Genomic DNA, 23370 nt, shown 5'->3' with positions numbered 1-23370 from the left:
TATAAAGGGTAAACAAGCAAAGAGGATGCGAATTTGAAATCTAATCCAGCACTGGATGTTCAAGAAGCACAAAGTTTGCCATGTGGTTATACAATGTATAGAAACAGACTTGGAATACCAGGCTTAAAAGTCGAGACTAATTACTGCACTGATTGGAAGAAACAGAAAAGGTGGCAGCCATGTCTTTCTTTAGCCTTTGCCAGAGTCCTCAGAGCAAAATATTTCTAGGAACCATGCACCGTAGACCAGTTATTTTTATCTTTCAGCAAACTCTCTGCCCCGGATCAAAGAAGCCACAGACTTCACTTTGAAAACAGGAATATGACAGTGCCCACTATGGTTACGGTTGCAGAACCTACAACCCCAGTTTATTTTTTGTATTTACTTTATAATTTTCCAGAACACTCACATTTTACTGTGAAGTTCTCAATTCTAGGCCGCTACTCTAAAGCAACTTTTTAGGTAAAGTGAACAATTTTTTATTCATTTTACTATTAATTTAAAAAAAAAAAAATCAGCATAAGAGAAAGAAACAGAAACCACCACTAATCACATTTTCATATGTTTAAAGGTAGAGCTAAAATAAAAATGTCCAAAGTTTGAAATTTGACCCAAACAATTCTTACTGAGGGTTCTAAGTTGACAAAAAATACTTTCCGTTAAAGCCATGACCACTTAAAAACTGCATACTAAACATGCATGATAAAAAGGTTTTCCTTAACACATGTACTGTCTACACAGGAAGTTAATTAGCTGTGCACTTAGGCTATGTCTACACTACAATGACCCTTCAAAAGACGATCTCCTGGAAAATCTCTTCTGAAAAAAACTTTTGAAAGAGCGTGTCCACACACCAAAATGCGGATCTAAATAACCCATCTGCTCCTTCGATAGAGCGACCACACAGCCCCCACTCTTTCAAAAGAATGGGCCAGGGATCAAAAAAATCCAGCACCAAGAGGACTGCTGTTTCAGAAAAAAAGAGCCCCTGGGGCATCCACATTGTTTCCCCCAAAAAGATTCTTTTGGAAAAAGGAGCCCTTCCTCATCTGGAAGAGGAAGAGGGCCACCAGAAAAATTGCTGTGTTCTTCCAATTTAATATCGAAAGAATGCATTTTGTGCGTAAATGCACCGTAGGATTTTTTGAAAGAACCCTAGCTTTTTTGGGGGAGGGGGAAAAAACAAACAAACAAACAAACAAACAAAAAAAAACCAACTTCCTGGTGTAGACGTAACCTTAGATGTGACAAACTCTTCTGTTAAATCCAAAAGAATACGTTACCTATACAAGGTAATAAATACAATAACTTTTCCTTTTTCAGAAAACCTGAAAATAACTCTAATGTTCATCTGCTTGACCTTGTTAAAAGCAAATCAACATTTTACTTAAGTTTTACCATAGAATGAGGCCAGAGCACAAAGAATTTGGGATTTATTTTGTGCATTTTCTGCCCAGTCTAACTTTGTTGTCTTGGTTCATAATTTTTCACAGCACTGCACAAGGCAGTCAGATTGATCTAATTTTTAAGCGCTGACTAGGCCTTAGGTTACTAACTGCCAAAATGACTTTTCAAAACAGAACTTGTGTTTTTGAACATTTTACCATAAACCTTTAATTTACAAAAAGCGGAAACTTTTACAAAGCTTTTTCCAACAAAAAAAATTCTGAAGATGGAAACAGTGGTTTATATTTTTGTAATAAAGCACATAATAAACCCAAAAAGACAAATACTAAGTCAAGTAAATTTCTACTGAAATATGTAAAAATAATGTTTAAAGTACACTAACTAATAAAGGTTATTGTATACAGTTTGGAGTCTGTAGCACTTCAGTATTTTAAAAAAAAAAAAAAAAAATCAATGGGCTAAATTCTCCCTGCAGTTACTAATTTATTGGATTATTCTGTCAACAGTACAGAATCCTGATGAAAATTAGTACGACTAGGAATGTTTCATTCAGGAAAGTTTAGACAGTGGAACACTAGCTGTTTTGTTCTAGTTGTGGCCTGTATTTGAGAAAATTATCTAGGATGGATCAAGGAAAGTGCTGAGGGCAAAACATGGCCCACTGATTTTTGGTTGAGATCCTTCAAAATTTCAGAGTGGAAAAAGAGTCTTGCAATAATAGCAGCAACACCGCAAAGTATTAGAAGAGTCTTTTTTTGCAAGGAGTGGAGATAGGGTTCAACTGCATTTCAAGCTCCATTTCTTTCTTTCTCTTTTAGAAAGAGTGTGTGTCACATATCACCAGTAACAAATATGAAACTAAGTAATGAGGTAAAGTGTGTTCTATCAGCAGACCTTTCCTACTAACATAACAATTAAATATTATTTTCAGTGTCAAAAAGACTTAAAAAAGCTGCAAGACAACGAATTCTTCACTACAACTGCATTCTAAAAACCTAGCATTCAAAGCAAAGGGTAGTAATCAAGACTCTGCCTTAGCCAAGAGATCATTAACAAACCACCTTTTGATCCCAATATACGTTGCCTGTACAATTTCCTTTAAAACAGGAACCTAAAATCAAGGTTCCCATAACACATGTACAACTTTTTAATGCCCCACCTTTCCTTCACCCCTTCTGAACAATACACCCCCTGTGGAGGAGTGAACTTAGTGAGTTTTAAATAATCTTTACCAGCCCCAGTGACATGTTCTATGCCTCAATCCTTCCCTTTACTTCAATAACTACCCCTTCCGAAATCCACACAAAAGAATGCATGCTGGCCCGCCGATGCGCTCACTCTTCAGACCACTTCTACAACCCAGTGGAGAAAAACAGTATATTGTAACCCTTAGCTCATTTTTAAATATATTGAAAAGATCTTTAGGCATAAAAACGTCAGAAATTAATGAAAAACATATGTACACCTCCACCCTTAGGCACAGACCTTAACTAGTGAGGAAGGGATACAAATAAAGGTGCAATAACCAATGTCTCCCTCTGGCCGATTCAGATGAAGAACCATCTTGCAGTATACCAAAGAGGTTGATTTTCATACAGCATATTTGTGTATTAAAGCTAGCCAGCTGAAGATAGCAAGCCAACTCTCTTCAATTCCCCTCAAGGGAATTTTTTTTTTTTTCTGCTTTTCAATACAATGTGTTATTAATATCCATTCCTTCCTGCTTCAGACACAAGGAATGCCTTCAACAGTGTAGTATAGTTTTCTAAATAGTAGGACTGAAGGTGTTTCCTTGGTCATGGTGTTTTTTTGTTATAAGATACAGCTATTTATCTTGAGCAGAGACTCAAGTTTTTAAGCATTTTAAAAACAAACAAAAACAGTTACCATACCAAAGCACAGCATATAATAGATGTTTCTGTTGCAATAGCTTTGTTTTTCCTTATATAAAGCTATGTTATGGTGAACTGTGCCAGGTTCTTCCCATCGCCTTCATTTGCAGAGGGCCAATCATGGGGAAGGAACACGAATACGGAACAATCCTTGCTGAAGCTGCAGTCGAAAAAGCTTGCAGTTTGCAATCCGCAAGGCTGCGCAGCCAGTGCGGCGAAGGTCTGATGGAAATAATGGCTTAGTATGGTGCCAAGTTCCTGTACTCCTTTTAAATTCTCTAACGTAGTCATAATTGGTACCTAAGGTTAAATTAAAAAAAAAAACAAAAAAAAAAAACACATTGCATACTCAGTTACACAATAATGCACGTCTAACAAGGTCCAAATATTTCCAGATCAAATGGCAGTACAAGGCTGAGAAAACCTGTATATACACAACTAAACAAAACAAAAAGGGAAGAGCAAGACAAAATTTAGGACTCTTTCACCTCTTTCGTTTTCTAAAAGTTCATAGCTATCTCTTTGTAATTGAAGGTAAGTTAAAAATCTTACAAGACCCCACAGACAGGTACCTAACATCAAGAGTAATATATTTCAGATATTCCGAACAGATAATGGCAATTTTAGAAGCCACGAGGTTGTAGGATTTGAACACACCAGTGGGCCGGTTCTTTGCTGGATGATGAAGCATTCCATGTGAAAGAGAACCCTCCAGGAAATAAATTTTAGCAATTATTATTAAAATACCTATGTTGTGTTCGTATGAAGCCTAATTTTTGTTGTGACAGATCTTCATTTTGGGCAAGTTCCAGAAGGGAAAAAAAAAAAATAATACAGGTTGAAACTCTCTCATCCAGCAACATCTGTATCCAGCACAATTTTAGTTAGCTGTATGACCATTTATCATGAATGTGGTCAAGCATTCCATGGGCCCATGGTTTGTTTACAGCCACCAGTCCTGGATCCCAGGCTGTGTCTACACTAGCAGGTTCTTTTGGAAAATCCAGCCCTTTTTCAAGAGGACATGCGGAGCGTCTACATACAAAACGAGCTCTTTCTGCCAGAAATCGAGAAAATGCGGCTCCTCTTCCAGAAGCCCTCTTCTACTCCTGGATCAGGAAGACTGCCTGCTTTCAAAAGCTTCTTTTGAAAATGAGCATGTGTAGATGCTCCACAGGCCCTTCATTTGAAAGGACAGCCTTCATGGCACCTGATTTTTTGATCCCTGTCCTGTTCTTTTGAAAGAGCAGGGGCTGTGTGGATGCTCTCTATCAAAAGAGTGGATCCATGTTTTGATCTGTCTTTTTTGTGTGCGTGGATGCACTCTTTTGAAAGATCTCTTCTGGAAGAACTTCTTTCAGAAGATTGCCGCAGTGCAGACATAGCCTCAGTGTTCTGAGCTGTTATTTAGCTGCAATTTTCCCCTAAATGTCTTGCAAGAGCCCAGTAAGCAGTGAAAAGTATTGGTATAGCTGCTAGGCAATATTGACCTCCTGTGATCCAGCAAATTCTCTTGTCTGGCACTGATCAGGTCCCAAAAGGTGCCAGGTTAAAGAGGTTCAAAAAACAAAGTCAGACATTCACCACAAGTAAGAAATATTTACATATACTTGAAAAGCTAAAGAAAAGCTCTGTGGATGTACAAATCAATATCCTATACAGCATGCACTAAACTAATCCTCTAATTTTTCAGAGACCTGTATCCCATTCTAACAATTACTGGAAGAGGCCACAAGTATCGGCTCTTCATTCTTTAAAAACACTTGTAGAGGGGTTTTAATATTTGCCTGGCATCTATGCTAAGTCCATGTGTCAGATGTAAATTGTACATTCATAAAACACTTAAGAAAGAGGGCCCTATGAGAAAAACTAAGCATTTTATCGGTTGTGCAGACAACTTCGTTACCACTAAGAAAGTACACACAGTACCATGTTTACAAATTACTAATTCCCACATTTTTATCCTATTCAGTGTGTTCACATGCCTGAAGAAACTCTTGAGAAATAAAGTTACTTCTATAAATGCATCAGAAGTGTTTGTAGTTGCTTTCAGAAAAATTACTTTTAGAAAATATTTCTCTGCTTTTTCCTCATTCTCCCTCTTAAGAACATGGCTCAAAATCTTGAAAACCAGACTAAAATATAAAAATCTCACTCTTATAATAAGTCAACTTAAATAATTTTTAAAACTTAAGAAAATTAGAAGAAAACAAGACAACTGGAGTTATTAGTTCTGATTCTAACCTGTATCAAGATCTCCAATCACATAAATACTGGCACCAATAGGTACAGCTCCATACACAAAGGAAGAACTGGCTGGGATGCATAAGTTCTGATCATTTAGATATATCCACCTGCAAAAAAAAAAAAAAAAAAAAAAAAGGCAAAAATTCTGTATACCAATTATTAGTAAGATCTGCGAGCTAAAAACTCTCAAGCTTTTTGATGAAATTTTACAAATACAAACATAAGCAAAGTCATGCAAACTGACTTTTTAGGCAGAGGTTCCATTGAGAAGTGAGCATCCAAGTCCCGTACCCCTTGTTTAAATTGGCACAGACTTTGCTATAAGCTATTCAATAGCTCGTGATGTGGAGGTTATTCCAGATTTTCACAGAGGCAGCTATTCTGAAAGAGCTTATTCCACACAAAAGCTATGCCCATCAATTTTTCTGTGTAGACAAGGCTCACTCTTCAATACTTGCTTTTACATTTATGCTGATTGTAGGAGACAATATAGCAAACAGCAAACTCTTATACTATGATTTTGTTACTAGACACACTATGTAAACCCACCCTCCCAAAAATTCTCATATTAATTTTGTAGCTCTAATGACTCACTGTCAATGGTAAGCTACCTCTTTAGAAATGTGCAGCATTTTTTAAACCAGGAAAAGCAAAGTAGATATTCTGCAATTGCTACAGGATTTCTGGTATGTGAACAAGATGCCTAGCCTTTTCAGGCAAGAAGATGGCTTTTCCAATTTTATATCATACTTTATTTGTCTTCCATCCCTATTGAAATACTAGGGATCATAGCTGTTTTCTCTTTAAAAGAATCCTCCACCTTCAGGCACCATGGCAATCTGACTTGCTTATTGACTGAAAACCAATTGTTCCAATAGATAGCATTGTAAGCCAGAAAACAAATGTGTATTCATCACAAATATGCTTGCAAGACTGGTTTATACAGTGATCTGGTTGTAAAAACCTGAATTACAGAGCTGCCAATTTAATGGTCTCTTACATGGTTTGAAGTAAACTTCTGCAGATTTCTGCCACATTTCCAGAAGTGCTGGTGTGTACTTTCATTTACAGTTCAGTGTGGCATAATCAAGATTACTTAAAAGTTACCTTGCATGGGTCATAAAAGGACAATATGGTTAAGCTAAGAACACTTGAAAAAAATCTGTAAGTATCTTGAATATTTAGGTAAAAATGCCTGAAATTTACAGGAAAATAGCCTCAAAGATGTTTCTGTCTTTCTTGTATTCCTGTACAATCGTCACTCCATACTCAAAATGAATTCTTGATTCATCTCGCTCAGTCAATCTGATATACAAATAAGTTATTTTACAAAGAAAATCATTTGTAGGGCTCAAGTTAAACTAAGAATTAGATGCCTACATTTCTATTTGACTCTGAGCTTTTTGTATCATATGACAGAAGCTCACCCCAGTCTCATGATTCAATACATGCAGATTTATATCTTTAAAACAAAGCACAGAAGATCATACTTTATTTCACACATGGATTCTTGTGCTCAGGTACAGGGCTAAAAGTCAAGAGGCTTGGGCTGTATTCCTGGCTTTACCAGACTTGCTGTGTGATTTTTGGATAAGTCACAAAATACCCTTTCTAATGATCACTGAACACCTTGGAAAATATACCAAGGTCAATGTTAATGCTGTAAAGTTGGTTTTAAACCCATCCCCTATAGGCGCCCAACATTCAAACCTAGAGGGAAAAATACACAATTTAGCTCGCTATAAATTGTAGTATCTTCCTCCACGTTGAAACTATTGACTGCACTCAAACTACTTTGGAAATATCTTTAGAAGACTACTTCTAGGCCTCAACACTGTATTCCAAGTTTTATCCAGAGTAAATTTTTACAGATGTTATAAATCCCTGAAAACGATGTGCCTGAAATGGAAACAGTTGTTAAAACTTAAGACATGTTGTAGCAAAATGGGAGACCCCACAATTTATCATCAACACCTGTTGCAGCATTTCACCCTAAGTAATGCACCCTTTTAAACGGAGAATTTTAGTTGGAAATTGTGCTGTGTATATCAAATTGATTTCACCAGCAACACAGTCATGCAATACTGAAGTTCACCTATAGAAAGTTCACTGATAATGTAAAAAACATATTGTTTCTCTTGAAACATCTGATTAATCATAGCATGGATGGTAGTTTTCTTTCCATTGGCACCATATGCAATACATATCGTAACGGCTACATTTTCCACGTATCCTGGGAGTGGTGCTGTTAAAGTATATAAAAAACCCACTAGTAAGTTCAGCTACAGCTGACACCTATGTCAGTGCTAGGGATGCTCTTTTTTCCTCCCCAGCTTCCATTCTGACTCCTAGAGACATCAGCCTTCTTCGAGTGCTGTCTTAAGATGATGAGCTTTTGACCATGCCTTGAAACTTAACATTGGTGAGTAAGTAAATTCTGAAGTCATGGAGCTCTCAGAGCAGCCTGACAGCTGCTCCCTCATACAGACCCAAGGAAACATCAGCTTGAGTGCTTCCACTCATTATAGCTGTTGTAGTATGCTACAGAGAGAGGCAGGGATTTTTGGTCTGTTCCCACCCCGACCTCTGCTCACACAAGTTTTATCAAAGGTCAATACAAATATTTGCTCTGTCTGCTTTTCTCCATTCCCCAAGTTAACCTGCCATAGAGTTCACTAGCCTACTGGGTACCTTTAGATCTACAAATATAGGTTTCAAGAGCAGTTGAAATTTACAAAAGCTCCAATTACTCTGCCTGTGGCTGTTCACTCTCGTTCCCAGGGAAACTCACTGTGAATCACTACATAACCTAGTAAAAGGACCTTCAGGTCTAATCCACCACTGCAGTGTTACTTTCAAATGGTGGGGTTTTATTCACTTAGAGAGCTCCACCTGGTACAGCATTTGGGCATCTCACCTTATTTAAAAGTCTCACACACACACACACACACACACACACCTCGTTTAGAGTGAGAAAACCACAGCCAGTTCTGCAGGAGCCAAATGACAACATTCATCACTAAAGGCATCAGGAGACAACTTCTCCTACCGTTGCACTCTGAAAAAGTTCAGCTCTGACGCCTACCAGAATAGGTGTGTTCACAGTCCCCTGCAGGCTAAAAACTGGTGAGTCAGAGTGTGAGAGAGTTCTATAGATGCCACCTGCTGCAAACATACAAATTTCCTTTTGTGTCCCCTGCACCAGATCCTGTTTTAGTGATCATTTGATATGGGGCAGGAGAGTGACCTTCTCCTGTCAGTTACCCTCCCTAGAAAGCAGACACTTTAGTAGGGCAGCTTCCCTAGGTCTCCTCTTTCTCTCACTAAAGGACAGTCATGGTGCAACAGATTCTACTTTTGCTTCCACATACAAGAAATGGACATACCAAGATTGTCACTACAGTCCAGAGTCACATTCTGGATTAGCTCTAACTAAACTGACTAACCAAATTTAAAACTGAATAAAAAACAAATGAAGGGGAAAATTTTAATTTGATTAAAAAGCCTAATTTGAGTAGGAGGAAGTACTAGGTTTACCAACCTTCCAAGACTGTCCTGTAGTCTCTAGGAATTAAATATTATGTGATGAAATCTCCACAAATTCATCCAACCAAAGCTGGCAACTCTAGGAATGATATGTGGAATACGAAAGAGAACTTTTCAAAATGCCACAGAAAACATGTTCTTTGTTCTTTAATGGACCTGGGGTCAATTTATGCTGGGAAATCACATGACTACATTAAGCTTCTGTGTTCATTGACACCAGAAACAAAAGGATTAATGAGCCTGTGATCCTAAAACAAGTTGACAGCTCAACAGCTTATCTAGTGTGGATCAGAACAAAAAACTGAAGAGACACTGTAATTGCTCGTAAAAAATTACATATTTAAAAACTTGCCAAACTTTTCAGGAACGCTCACAACAGTTAAGCCAGGCAACAGCAAAATCAGGAAGGGCAAGAGGTCATTTTTTTCAGTGTTTGATTAGACTCCAGTTCAGGGTAGGCTGCTTATTTGCCTGCTGTTTGCACAGTACGCAAATATACAGTACTAAGAAGCTCAGTGTTTAACAGCTACAAAGTACTCTTTTGTGAATGCTGCTGTTTTGTGCACTTACTTTCTGCAAATGGCTACCGTGAAATCAGACTGAAGGAAGAAAAGGTGAAAGTTTTTTTTTTTTTTTTAAAAAAAACTGTACACACAGCTGACAGATGTAAAAAAATCCAGTAAAACTAATTTATGTTTGTAAGTCACCACTGAGCATGATGGGATGGGGGGAGGACATACTTGAGCTTTTCATTTTTAAAAGCAATAAATGAATACGAATAAAGACATGGCCCACACAGCTGTAATTCATAAGAACTGGTGAGGGTTCTAATTCTAAATTCCAAGTGAAGTACAGAATCAGAATACAGCAATTTACATAAAAAAATATACTGTCTAAAATCTGTACCTACAGTGAATGCAATCCTTATAAATAAAATCTCTTTTAAAGTTTTACTTTGTGCATTTGACAACACTTTACGCATATTCAGTATCTCCTTTACAGATACTGAAGAAATTGTTGCTCGTAGCATGGGAGCACTACCTGCTTCTGAATATTTTGTTGCAATTTTTTTTTAATCCTTGCACATCCTATTTAAAGGTGTCTATCCAATACTGGAATACTACAGAAGTTTGTCATTTTTAAAAATGACTTTTCACAACTTTTTTTAAACTTTTCTGTTTAACACGGTATGACTTCTAAAAGGGCAAAAAAAAATACATCCCCACCAAAATCATACCAATTTTAATAGCCTCTGGACTGAAAGGCACTATCAAAGTCAATTAAATGGGGCAAACAGAACACCAGTGCAATGCAGCAGTTTAAGGGGTAGAGGCTAGAGGCTAGGAAATCAACTCTTTCATAGAATGTGGCACAATATGTTAGAGCAGTGGTGTCCAACGCAATTTAAAGGATTGCCACAGCTCCCCACCCCCCGGCAAAAAAACCTGCCAGCAACTCACCAGAGCTGCCGCTGCTAAAGCCGTACTAGGCCTTGGGTCTGAAGCTGCGTCAGGAGTTGCTCTGTGCCAGGCCCCCCGTCTGGTGCTGCAGTTAGAGCCATGCTGGGCCCACAGGTGGGCTCATGCCAAGACCTGTGGCTGGAACCACACGGGGCCATGAGGCTGAAGCACTACAGCTCTGGCCAGAGCCGTCATCAGTGCTTCCACGATGTGCTTGTCCCACCAAGTGGCAGGGCACATGCATGGAGCAGGCAGAGGGCACTCCATGCATGCGGCTCTAAGGAGCCGCATTTGCCACACCACGGCATGCAGTTCGCCACATACGGTGAACAAGCAGCATACTGGGACACCACGGTGTTACTGGAATGAAAAATTCTAAGCAAGTTTCAGAATGCAGCTATAGGATCTCCCATATTCACACTAAACTAACAAAACTGTTGCTTAAGGCCATCACCCAAATTCTTCAGTCCTCACACCTGACACAGCATCATGGCTGTCACTCAACAGATAAAACTTTGGACGGATGAAAGACTGAATTCCCTTGAACTGTGGGTCTTGAGAGTTCAGGCTCTTAAAAAGTCCGACGCCAGATGACAACAGCTACATCTACACTACTGCTCGGATCTACTCTAAGACCAATCCACTGGTGGTTGATTTAGCAGGTCTTCTGAAGACCTGCCAAATCAACAGGCAGTCACACTCTGGTCAACCCTGCTACCCTACCCCAGAGGAGAAGAGTAAGGGGAGTTGATGGGAGAGTTTCTCCCATAAACACCCTGTCATGTAGACCTAGGCCTCAGGGTAACTCAACTCCAACTACGTTATTCATGTAGCTGAAGTTGTATACCTTAGTTTGACTTTTTGCGTTGGTAAATATATCCTCTCTAGCTGTTCCATCATCTCAAAACTTCCTTTAAAAATATCTAAATATATCCACATTGTTTTAACCAATGTGTATTATAGCAGAATCTCAAGAAACCCAGAGCGCAAATTACCTACACAGTGTCAGTCAAATTCATATGCCTAGATGCAAGATAATTACTAAACCAGATTAGAATTTAAAAGCTGACATTTTTTATAGATACAGCAACATTGGAGATATCATGAGGGCTACTAAAACTACATAATCTTGTCCACATCATGTTATAATTTATGACACTCCAGCTCGTGTCCCTTAAAAATGACTCCTCTCACTTAATTTATTAGTTGTTCGTATAATTAAATTTGTACAGGTGTCAACATTCAGACAGTTTCTAAAATGCCTCATTTGGTACAAAGGGCTCTAGGCAAACTGCTGGGCATTATAATAGTTTATGACAACAGGAAAGATAGGAATTTGGGTGGGGCTGGGAGAGAACTACAAAACACTAAACCATATGGGACAGCCAATGCAAGGCATTAACAAATTAAGCCTTCAATCCTGCAATTCTGTTTATAGCTGCTGCTTTCCAACCAATGCACCGCTGAACCTATGCGGAGCCCTGTTATTTCAATGGACTTCTTGTGGGTATAAACTATGCCTGCCTGTGCAGATCAGGTAACAGAAATGAGGACCAAATTCTCAATAACAAGATCCAGTAGTGAGAACGCTACTGAAGGGGTGTGGGCTACAGGAAGGGGATTGCATAATCCTGCTCATGTGTGTTGCTATACATATAATAAATATTAATATCAATGGTTTCCATTCATAAAACAGATATACTTCACAACATACAGATTACTCCAGAATCTGCTACCTGTATCTAACCTCAAATCTCTATGACTTGAAAGTATGCAGCAGCTGTCACTCTTTGCTCCTCTGATCTGTTGGGTCCAAACAGGGCAAAGTGTATATATTTTTTACTTTCTTTACATTTGATTCCTGCTATGAACATATGAGAACATCAGTATCTTAAATTCAATGGGCTAAAGATGTTTATTCATACAGCAAATTATAGAAGAGGATGCTGCTATCATCACAAGTGAAAGACAGAAAGCAAGAGATATTTAGTTTGTCTACACAATAGTCATTGGCTCTCTGCCGAACAGTACACAAAAATCAAGAGATAAATGAAAAGTCAAAAGTTTCTTTTTTGGAAGTACCTTGCCAAAGTATGCATATTAGGCACTAATCTTGTTGCTGTTATGCTATTTAAATACATTTGACAGAGGCAAAATCCAGTCATATTTACTTAAACACAGTTTTCTGGATAACAGTTAATCTACACATACACACCAATACAACTGCATCTTTAAGTCAGAAAATAAGTGGCTCCAGTATTACCCATGCATTTCAACCAGACAAAAATTCTGAAGCACACTGCCTTTCTAACAGTAGTGGGATTCCGAGATATGTTTTTTCTTCCTTTATGTAAAAAGTTTTTGTTTTTTTTTCTGTAGCGACACCGTCAAAAAAGTAAGCTGTTTTCTTCACAACTCATTACTATAGTCTGGATCACACACATGCAGGCCATGATTTGGTACTGTAAAAACAAGTCAATTATCCAATGACAAAACTAATATTACGTGGTTAAGAGAATGGATTAAACAGATGTAATATTTGTTTATATTTTAATAATGACACACTGTTGAATCAATTTGTAATATCAGGAACAAATGCTACCCTTTTAATTCACAACTCAGTCTCAGAATGTTAGAGAAGTTATGATGTATAACAAAAGATTATTTTTATACATACACAAGCGGAAGATGCTGTATTGCAAGCAAAGCAATATAGGGTTTTTTAATCTTTACAATATAGTCCACAGATTTGAACATTTACTTACATTTCAGCCTTCCATTCACATTCAAGTCATAAAAAGTGGGGAATAGCAAGCCTGAATTAAACAAGAAAAATTACAGCTTTACATGTTTTTTTTCTCCAGGGGCAGCCAACTAACCCTCATTTTGAAACTTAACACACACCATTACACCAGTAACAAGATCACTTCATTCTTCTTCAAAGGATAGGAGCACTATTCTAGGGACTATTAAAAGCATTTTGTTTTGTAAAATGCAGCCTCTTTGTATACAGTCTTTATGAAACAGATGTAACTGTAATACTTACAACTTTACTGGGCTCTAAAATTATCCTAATGACTAAGATGAACTACTTTCAAGATATGCAGCATTCTGAATGTATCTGAAAGACTCATTATTATTACCAGAATATAAAACTGAACTATTCAACTAAAATATTACACGGTAATATAGCACCCTCTTCTGGTAAACAGCATTAGAAAAAAATACTGTCTGTTCTAGCTCTGGTTACTGAAACTACCAGATAGTCCAAGACAGGAAAAGAAAGTCACTTACTTCCATAACTGGTGTTCTTTGAGATGTGTCGCTTATGTCCATGCCAATGTAGGTGTGCGTGCACATGCATGCTCAGTTACTGGAAAATTATTCCCCAGACACCTGGTTGGAGTGGCACCAATACAGCGCGCAATATAGGCACGGTCCGAGCTGCCCCCCACTCAGTTCCTCTTGCCGGCTACTCTGACGGCGAGAAATGGTGGGAAGGTTTTTGGAATGGACTTTAACACCACATCTCGAAGAACACCAGTTATGAAGTAAGTGACTGTCTTTTCTTCTTTGAGATTGTTCATGTGCATTCCAACATAGATAAATGTAAACTGATGTTAGGAAGTGGGGGTCCAAGCTCTGGGAATAATTGCAATACAGTCCTGCCCAATGCAGCATCCTCCCTAGCGTGCTGTGTAATCATGTAATGGGCTGAAAACAGATGTACGGAAGACCAGCTGGTAGCCCTACTGGTTTCCTGAACAGGGACATGGGCTAGGAAACCTGCCGAAGAGGTCTGCGCCCTTGTAAAGTGAGCCCTGACTGGAGGAGGGGAAACCCCCGCTAGCTTGTTGCATTCCTTAATACTAGCCACTATTCAGGACGAAATCCTTTAGGATGAAAATAGGGAGGCCCTTCCTTCTGTTTGCCACCGCCACAAAGAGCTATTGCGACTTCCCAGAAGGTTTGGTCCTATCTATTTGAGAGGCTAAAGCTCTGTAAGATATGCAAGTTCTCATCCCTTGTGGTAGCATGAGATTTGGGGTAAAAAAAAACAGTGAAATATCCTGCTTGATATGGAAAGAAGAGACCACCTTTAGCAGGAAAGACAGATGGGGTCTCAGTGTAACCTTGTCCTTGTGGAACACCACATATGGCAGCTGCAGAGAGCGAGGGCTGGACCTCTGGACCAGATTCGAAGCCCAACCATCTGGGGCCTGCCTTTGATGTGCCTTCTCCAATGCTGCCCAAGATCCTTCCCTGAGCTTGGAAGCCTGTTGTGCCTTTTCTTTCTGTGGCGCACCAGGGACTAAGACTTGTGTCTTTGACAAGGTTAAGCAACCATCCCTTGACCATGGTGCCAGATTCCCTTCTCCTTCGTCAACGTCGTGGCCAAGCTCAGCGTCGGTGCACTCTGCACTGTGGAAGATGTACTCAGCCCTGCAGACTGGGATTTCTTAGGCTGAAGAGCTGCCTCCATCAACAGCACTTTGAGGCCTCAAGCCCTATCCTTCAAGGTCCTCAGCTTGAAAGTCTCACAGACTGGGCACCTCTCTCATTGATGACTCTCACCCAGACACTTCAGGCAGGCTGAATGAGGATCACTTTTCAGCATGTGCTTCCCACAGCTGAAACAGACTTTGAAGCCCAGCAACCTTGGCATGCCCTGGTGCCGAAGCCTTCAGGAGAGGAAGAAAGAGAAGTTACTCAACTGTGTAGTAACAATGGTTCTTCGAGATGTGTCCCTGTGGGTGCTCCACAGTAGGTGTCGGGCTCGCCCCGGCGCCGCAGATCGGAAATTTTTAGCAGTCTTCGTTGGGTCATGCATGCACCAATGCACGCCGGTACTTCACGCGCTTTCGGTCACATGCGCGATCCGGTCCCCGCCAGTTCCTTGACCAACCGCCCCGGATGCTTCTGAAAAAACACGAAAACAGAGCTCCAAAGCGGGGAGGACGGGTAGGTAGTGGAGCACCCACGGGGACACATCTCGAAGCACCATCGTTACTACACAGGTGAGTAACTTCTCTTTCTTCTTCGAGTGGTCCCCATGGGTGCTCCACAGTAGGTGACTACCCACCAGTGACCCCAATTAAGGAGGTGGGTGTCCGCTTATGTGCGGCTTGCCCTTGATAGGGCTGCTGTTGATAGGCGCGTATCCTCATCGAACACCCGGTGCATGGCATAATGCTTGGCAAAGATGTCGTAAGATGACCAAGTCGCCGCTCTGCAGATGTCTTTTAATGCGATGCCTTTGAAGAAGGCCATCGACGTTGCCATCGCTCTGGTGGAGTGAGCACTGGGCGGAACTAGCAGAGGGATCTTACTCAGCTCATAACAGTCTTATGCAGGATATGATGTGATTTGAAATTCTTTGTGAGGATAGGCCTTCCCCTTTTGACTTGGATGAGAGAGACACCAGGAGTCTGTCCGGTTTCCGGAAGGGCTTAGTTCTGTCTATGTAAAAGGCCAACGCCCTGCTTACATCTAGCAGGTGCAGCCGCACCTCTCTGCTAGAGTTGTGAGGCTTAGGATAAAATGAGGGTAATACTATTGGTTAGTTAATGTGGAACTGTGAGGAAACCTTTGGAAGGAAAGCCGGGTGTAATTGTAAGATCACCGCTTCTTTTGAGAATACCGTGCAGGGTGGCGTTGCCATTATTGCTGCGAATTCGCTCACCCTGAGGGCTGACGTGATGGCGAGAAGGAAGGTTGTTTTCAGGGTAAGTAGCTGGAGGGGTACCGTGGCCAATGGTTCAAAGAGTGGTCCCGACAGCGTGTGGAGGACCAAGTCCAAACTCCATGGCGGCGACAGCGGTTTCCGAGGCGGGGTACAGGTTTACCAGCCATTTTAGGAACCGTGTGACCATAGGATGGGCGAATATGGTTGGCCCTTCCTCTTTATGTTGAAACACTGATATAGCTGCAAGATTGACCTTTAGAGAGGATAGGGAGAGTCAGTCTTGTTTTAGCTCCAGCAGGTATTCTAGAATTACAGTTATGGGGACGCCCTGAGGAGCCAACTGCTTGGAAGAGCACCAGGAGATGAATCGTTTCCACTTCTGCGCATAAGTCCTCCTGGTGGAAGTCCTTCGACTGGACTCCAAGACGTGTTTCGCTCCCTCCGAACATGTGCTCTCTAAGGCGCTGAGCCATGGATTAGCCACGCCTGTAGGCGGAGTCTTTGAGGGTATGGGTGCCCTATAGACCCCTGAGCCTGCGTGAGAAGGTCCAGCACTACTGGTAGGGGGAGTGGCGGGCAGCATGACATGCGCAGAAGCAGAGGAAACCATTGCTGTTGGTCCCAGGTTGGGACTATCAGTATTATGCGTGCTCTCTCTCTTTTGGCTTTCTCTAGAACCTTGTGAATGAGTGACGTGGGAGGGAACGCACAGAGTAGAGGGCCCTTCCATGGCACTGTGAATGTGTCCCCCAAGGATCCCTGTCCTATGCCCGCTCTGGAGCGGTACTGAGGGCATTGTTTGTTGTTGTAAGTGGCAAACAGATCGATTTGGGGAACTCCCCCTTTTGTGAAAAACTTGTCGGAGCAGATCAGCACAGATCTGCCACTCCTGCGTGAGCGCAAATCGCCTGCTTAGCTGGTCCACCTTCACGTTGTGGGCACGGGGTAGGTATGAGGCTTTCAGCGTTATATTGTTGACAATGCACCAGTTCCACAACCGGACTGCCACCGCGCATAGCGCATGGGATCTGGCCCCTCCTTGCCAGTTGATATAAAACATGGTGGTGGTATTGTCGGTATTTATCCCGACTACTTTGCCATGCAGGTATTTCCAAAAGCGTCTGCACGCATTGAACACTGCTCTGAGTTCTAGTATGTTTATGTGCAATGTCTTTTCCGCAGGGGACCATAGCCCCTGAGTTACTTTGTTGCCTATGTGCGCTCCCCATCCTACGTGGGATGCGTCTGTCGTAAGAAAAATCGCGATTTGTGGTTGGTGGAAGGGCACCCCTACTAGTAAGTTCTTGGGAGCTGCCCACCATGCCAGTGACCTGCGCACCTCCGCTGTGGGCGATACTGCCCTGTGGATGGTATGGACTATTGGTTTATAAACGCTCACCAGCCAATGCCGCAGGCCCCACATATGCAGCCTGGCATTCTGTACCACGAACATGGTGGTCGCCATGTGCCCCAACAGTTGTAGACGTTAGGATTGCCACTGTGGGGCTGTATGTCATCACTTGTACCAGGGATTTGATGGTGCGGAAACGGGCCTCGGGCAGGTATACTCTTGATGTAGTAGAGTCTATGCGCGCCCCTATGAACTCTATATTCTGAGTAGGCTCGCTCTTTGATTTCGAGAGGTTGATAACTAGGCCCAACAAGGCGAATGTGTTTGTAGCGACGTGTATCATGCATAGGACCTCTGCCTTTGGAGGCCCCTTTCAGTAGGCAGTCGTCTGGGTATGGAAAAATGAGTACACCCTGTCTGTGTAGGTAACACTCTGGGTGCTGAAGAGAGACCGAATGGAAGAACTCTGTATTGGAAGTGCTCCCTGCCTACTGTGAAGCAGAGGAAACGTCTGTGTGCCGGGTGAATAGTTATATGAAAATATGCGTCCTGCAAGTCGAGGGCTGCAAACCAGTCTCCATCGTCCAATGCTGTAAGTATGGAGGCAATTGTAATCGTCCTGAAATGCTGTTTGCGCAGATGCTGGTTGAGGGTCCGTAGGTCCAGGACTGGCCTCCAGCCTTCTGTCTTCTCTGTTACGAAGTACCGTGAGTAGAACCCTTTCCCTTGGAATTGTTCCAGGACTCTCTCCACCGCCCCTATGAACATGAGATGGTCTACCTCCTGTTTTAACCTTGCCTCGTGGGAGGGGTCCTTGAAGAAGGGCTGGGTGGGCGGTTTCGGTGGCGGTAGTGATTGGAAGGGGATCGTGTATCCTGTGGCTATAATCTCCAGAACGCATTTGTCTGTGGTGATGTTTTGCTATTGCGAGTAGAACGGTTTGAGCCGATGATGGAACATGTACTGGGATTGGCATTGAGGGATGGTGTTGATATTGCAGTCCTCGACATGCCTGTCAAACTTGCTGTCTCAGGGCTTGCCCCGAGGGTGCGTGACCCTGATGGGGGCGTCGTCTGAGGGACCTATACTGTTGCTGCTGGTGGTGGCGTCCCTGGCCATAGCTCCGTTGGTATTGTGTACGCTGAGGTTGATAAGCGTAGCGCCTTTGCTGGGGGTAAAACTTCTTCCTCCTGTACAGAGGCATATATATGCCCAGAGTCCTAAGCGTGGTTCTCGAGTCCTTGCTGGAGTGTAGGACCGAGTCAGTTGAATCTGCGAATAACTTCTGTTTATCAAATGGAAGGTCTACAATTTTTGTTTGCAGATCTCTGGGAATGCCGGACGTCTGGAGCCACGATTCTCTACGCATTACCATTGCTGTGGCTGTGGAGAGTGCTGCTGTGTCTGCCACGTCCAGGGCAATCTGGACTCCTGTTCGTGAGGCCACATAGCCCTCTTGGATGATCGCTTTCAGCAGCGGTTTCTTATCCTCTGGAAAGAAATCCATGAGGGAAGCAAGTCTGGAATAATTGTCGAAATTGTGGTTTGACAGGTGTGCTGCATAGTTTGCCATTCTGAGTAGTAAGGTAGAGGAGGAATAAACCTTCCTACCGAACGTGTCTAATTTCCTCGCTTCTTTTTCTGACCCTCCTGATTTATATTGGGGTGTCTTGGATCTTTGCTGTGATTATTCAACTACCAGGGAATTTGGTTGGGGGTGGCTAAACAGGAATTCCATGCCCTTGGCTGGAACAAAGTATTTCTTACTCGCCCTCTTATTTGTGGGAGGGCTAGTGGCTGGAGTCTGCCATATGTTGGTGGCTGATTCCATAATCGCTTCATCTAGTGGGACAGCGATCTTAGATGAAACCGGGGGTCTTAAATTTTTCAGGAGTTTATGATGTTTTTCCTGCGCCTCCACTACGTGAATGTCCTGCGTTTGTGCTACTCTCTTGAATAGTTCTTGGAATTGCCTGAGGTCGTCCGGGGGGGTGGAAATATCCCCGGGGACAATCCCCTCATCTGGGGAGGACGAAGAGGCATCGCTATGATATACCTCCCCTAATTCCTCTGATTCCTGGATTTGCTCATATGCTTGCCCTTTTGAGGATTCAGAGGGGAGGTCCAGGGCCTGTGGACCAACGTCTGCCTGGGGAGGCTGTGTTCTTCTCAGGGAGTGAGGCTGTGTGAAGGGGTGTTGGTGAGGTGGGGATCTACCCCTGGACCTGGACCCCCTGTACCAGCGTTCAGTATGGTAGGGACGGCCATAACAGCAGGGGCAAGGGCCCGGTGATGGGGATCTAGACCATGATCGGAAAACGTACGCATGGGGTCTAGACGAGCGTGACCTCCGTGATGACACAGAGCAGTGGAGATGCTCTGTGATAGTATTCATAGGGGTCCCTACTGGAGATTGGTGAAGGCTGTCTAAGCCAGGGGGATGGTGGCTGAATGAACGGGGATGGAGGTCTGAAGCAGGCCATGGGAGTTGCTGCCCGATGTATTTCGGAGGCGGGGGGGGGGGGGGGGGGGGGGAGAGCTAGGCGATAACGGCAACGCGGTGGCGTCTGGGGCTGGGCTGCAGTGCCGGGTTTTAGCTTTTACTTTTCCCTGTCCCTGCAAAGCAGGCGCCGCCCCCTCCCGTGCCGGGGACCTTGGTGCCATTGTGGGTGCTGCACTCGGTGCCCCTGTGCATGGCGCCGCGCGGGTAGCTTCCTCCAGCACTGTTGGGTCCTGTGCCGGGTACCACTGCTCCACTGCCGCAGGGCTCGGTGCCGTGGGGGTCAGTGCCGCCAATTCCGGCACCTGAGGTGCCCCCAGTGCCGACTGCTTAATGGTCGGAGGCCCCAGCGCAGCTGTGTGCGCTACAGCTATCCCGCTTTGAGCAGTCTGTGGATTAGAGTCCTGTGCTCTGTTCGTCCTGCTCGCAGGTGTTACCGGCAAGGATCGAGCTAGAGAAAGCTTCCTTTTCTTTTGTACAGAGGAGGTTAGGGAAGCCGCCTTCCTCTTGTGCGACCCTGAGGGCCCCTCTTTATGGGCCTTCTCCGATGGTTCAGGTTGGAGGGCCTTATCATTTTCAGCCTCATTTCCCTGTCCTTTCTGGCTCTGGCCGTGAGCTTGGAGCAGTAAGGACATTTTTGTGGAACGTGGGTCTCCCCGAGGCAACTAATACACTCGCTATGCCCATCTGAGGCAGGCATGGCCTCGCGGCATGACGCACATTTCTTAAACCCCGGCGAGGACATCTCGGCCCGGGCGTTTAAGTCTTTGAATGTTAATAGGGCACTTTACAGCTAATCAGTCCTGGAAAAAAAGAAAACGTTCGCAGCTTTTAGGATAGCAAACCGCTTAAGGCAGCCGCCTCCGTTCTTCTCTCCCCACCTCCTTTTTTTTTTTTTTTATATACTATATCTACATTTAACAGAACAACTTTAACAATGCTAACTAAACTATCAAACTAATAACTTAACAAGATTAACAAAATCAAAACGTAATTTTTATCTTTCTCAGGTGTTGGAGCCGGAGTGGAATACATCTGCAGCTGTTGGCGGCTGAGAAGGAACTGGCGGGGACCGAATCGCACATGTGACCGAAGGCGCGCGAAGGACCGGCGTGTATGGGCGCTTGCGCGACCCGATGGAGACTGCTAAAAATTTCCAATCTGCGGTGCTGGGGCGAGCCCAACACCTACTGTGGAGCACCCATGCGGCCCACTTGAAGAACTACCTACTCTGCTGACAATTAACACTAACTAATAACGTCAAAAATATCAACTACTAACTATTTGAACTTTTACTAATTAGAACTATTTCTAGATAAAGCTCTAACGGCTGTCAGCTAACCAAGAAGATTACTTGAAAGAGCAAGGGGAGTTCTAGTAACCGACACCACGGCAAGAAGGAACTGAGGGGGTTGGGTCAGGTGATGCCAAAATTGGGGCACCATATCTGCACCACACCAGGGGGTGCCATTCTGACTTGCTGGCTACCATCTAGGGGAAATATTTCCCAGCAACTGAGTATGCGCATGTGTGCACGTCCATCTACACTGGAATGAACATGAACAAATCACTCAAAGAACCACCATAAGTTACAAAGCCTGAATGTTACCATCATCTACTTCTGGACCAAATTTTTCATTTTGTTTTATTACTTCCCTCCCCCATTTTTGCAGACATCAATAAACCTAGACATAATTTTAAACTGTCACTTAAATGCACACTCAGTTATTTACATCTGCAAAACATGGAGGCTATTGTCTGAAATCCTAGCCCAGATGATGACTAAAATGAAATTGAAGGTTGGGAAAACCCCCTCTGCCTATGCATCCCTTCTTCCTTGTGGAATGAGGATGACTGAAATGTCTGCAGAAGGCTCTCAGAGCAGCAGATGGTTCCCAGTGAGGCAAACTTCTGTTGGGAGACTTCTGGACTTCTGACAGAAGCCTGCAATCTTCATAACTACATTTTCCCTACAGCCTCTCTCCTCTGCATTGCTATACGAAGGGACCATTGAAGCAACAGGATAAACCAATTATAGTTGTACTATACACATTGGCTACATCTACTCTAGCACACTACACTGAAGTAGCCTATTTCAAAGAAAGAACATCGAAACAGGCTACTTTGATGCACATCATCTACACATCTTCCGGGGCTGGTGCCATCAACATTCAACATCGAAGTAGCAACGGGGAATGTCGAAAGGAGCTGCTCCAGAAGGACACATGGAGTGTCCACACACACACAAGCACTCTCTGTCGAAATAAGGGGTCAGCAAAGCCTGCAGACGGGGTCACAGGCTGGACGAGCTCTTCTGGGGTAAGAGCAAGCCGTTCCCTTAAAGGGCCCCTCCAAGACACACTCAACCTGCACAGCACGAGGTCCACAGAGCCGACAACCGGTTGCAGACCTTGCGCACACAGCATGGACCCCCAGCAGCAGCTGCCACCACCGCCAGAAGCCCTCGGCTAAGGGCTGCTGCATGTGGTGACCACAGAGCCTTGCAGGGGCTGGACAGAGCATCTCTCAACCCCTCAGCTGATGGCCGCCATGGAGGACCCTGCTATTTTGATGTAGCGGGATGCATATAGTCTACACACGCCCTACTTTGACGTTGAATGTCGAAGTAGGGCGCTATTCCCATCTTCAGATAGGAATAGCAATTTTGACATCTCGTCGCCTAACGTCGATTTCAACGTCGAAATAGCGCATGGCGCTTGTAGATGCGACACGTGCTATTACTATGTTGTGCCAGCTACTTCGAAGTAGCTGGCTAGTGTAGACGCACCCCTAGTGAACACACTGCAAAAATACAGAAAACTATTTTTCTTTTCGACTCTTTCAGTCATCGTCACCTTGGGTGATACTTACTACAAACAGGTAAAATATTCTCATACCAAAGTTGAAGATGTCACATTAAATCTACATCTTCAGAAACATCAATCTCAGTCCTACTATTTCATTATCACGCTATGGAAAGCCCACAACTATTTGTACATAAGGACAAGGTCTTGAGACATGAACATCCTAGTCTCCATCCTCCCAAATTACTACTTAAAACTCTTAGAATTTTTGACCACAATAGCAAATCTTGTTTCAGATTAGAAGAACTATAGCACATTCCTGGTTTATATTGAAATCATGAGAAAGAAATTTATACCTCCAGATTAGTGGAACTGCTATGGGCACCTGCATGGCCCCACAATATGCTAATATATTTATGGCTGACCCGGAACGATTCCTCAGCTGTCGTCCCCTATTACCGGTCCTCTACTTAAGAT

General features: G+C 43.1%; 1 protein-coding gene across 1 annotated transcript in view; it reads right to left on the bottom strand.

Moving 5' to 3' along the window:
• Positions 1 to 526: 526 nt before the first annotated feature.
• GAN (gigaxonin) overlaps positions 527 to 23370 on the bottom strand; it is a 61394-nt gene continuing 38550 nt past the window's right edge. Inside the window, exons 10-11 of the mRNA XM_075008768.1 lie at positions 5544 to 5653; positions 527 to 3599 (exon numbers count right to left, since the gene is read on the bottom strand). Of these exons, the coding sequence (XP_074864869.1) occupies positions 3418 to 3599; positions 5544 to 5653 (292 nt within the window). The 3' untranslated portion in view covers positions 527 to 3417. The remainder of the gene's footprint in view (positions 3600 to 5543; positions 5654 to 23370) is intronic.

This window comes from Carettochelys insculpta, chromosome 14, assembly GCF_033958435.1.
Source record: "Carettochelys insculpta isolate YL-2023 chromosome 14, ASM3395843v1, whole genome shotgun sequence".
Lineage (NCBI taxonomy): Eukaryota > Metazoa > Chordata > Testudines > Carettochelyidae > Carettochelys > Carettochelys insculpta.
Note: the sequence above shows the minus strand (reverse complement) of the source record. Positions and strands in the feature narration are given on the sequence as shown.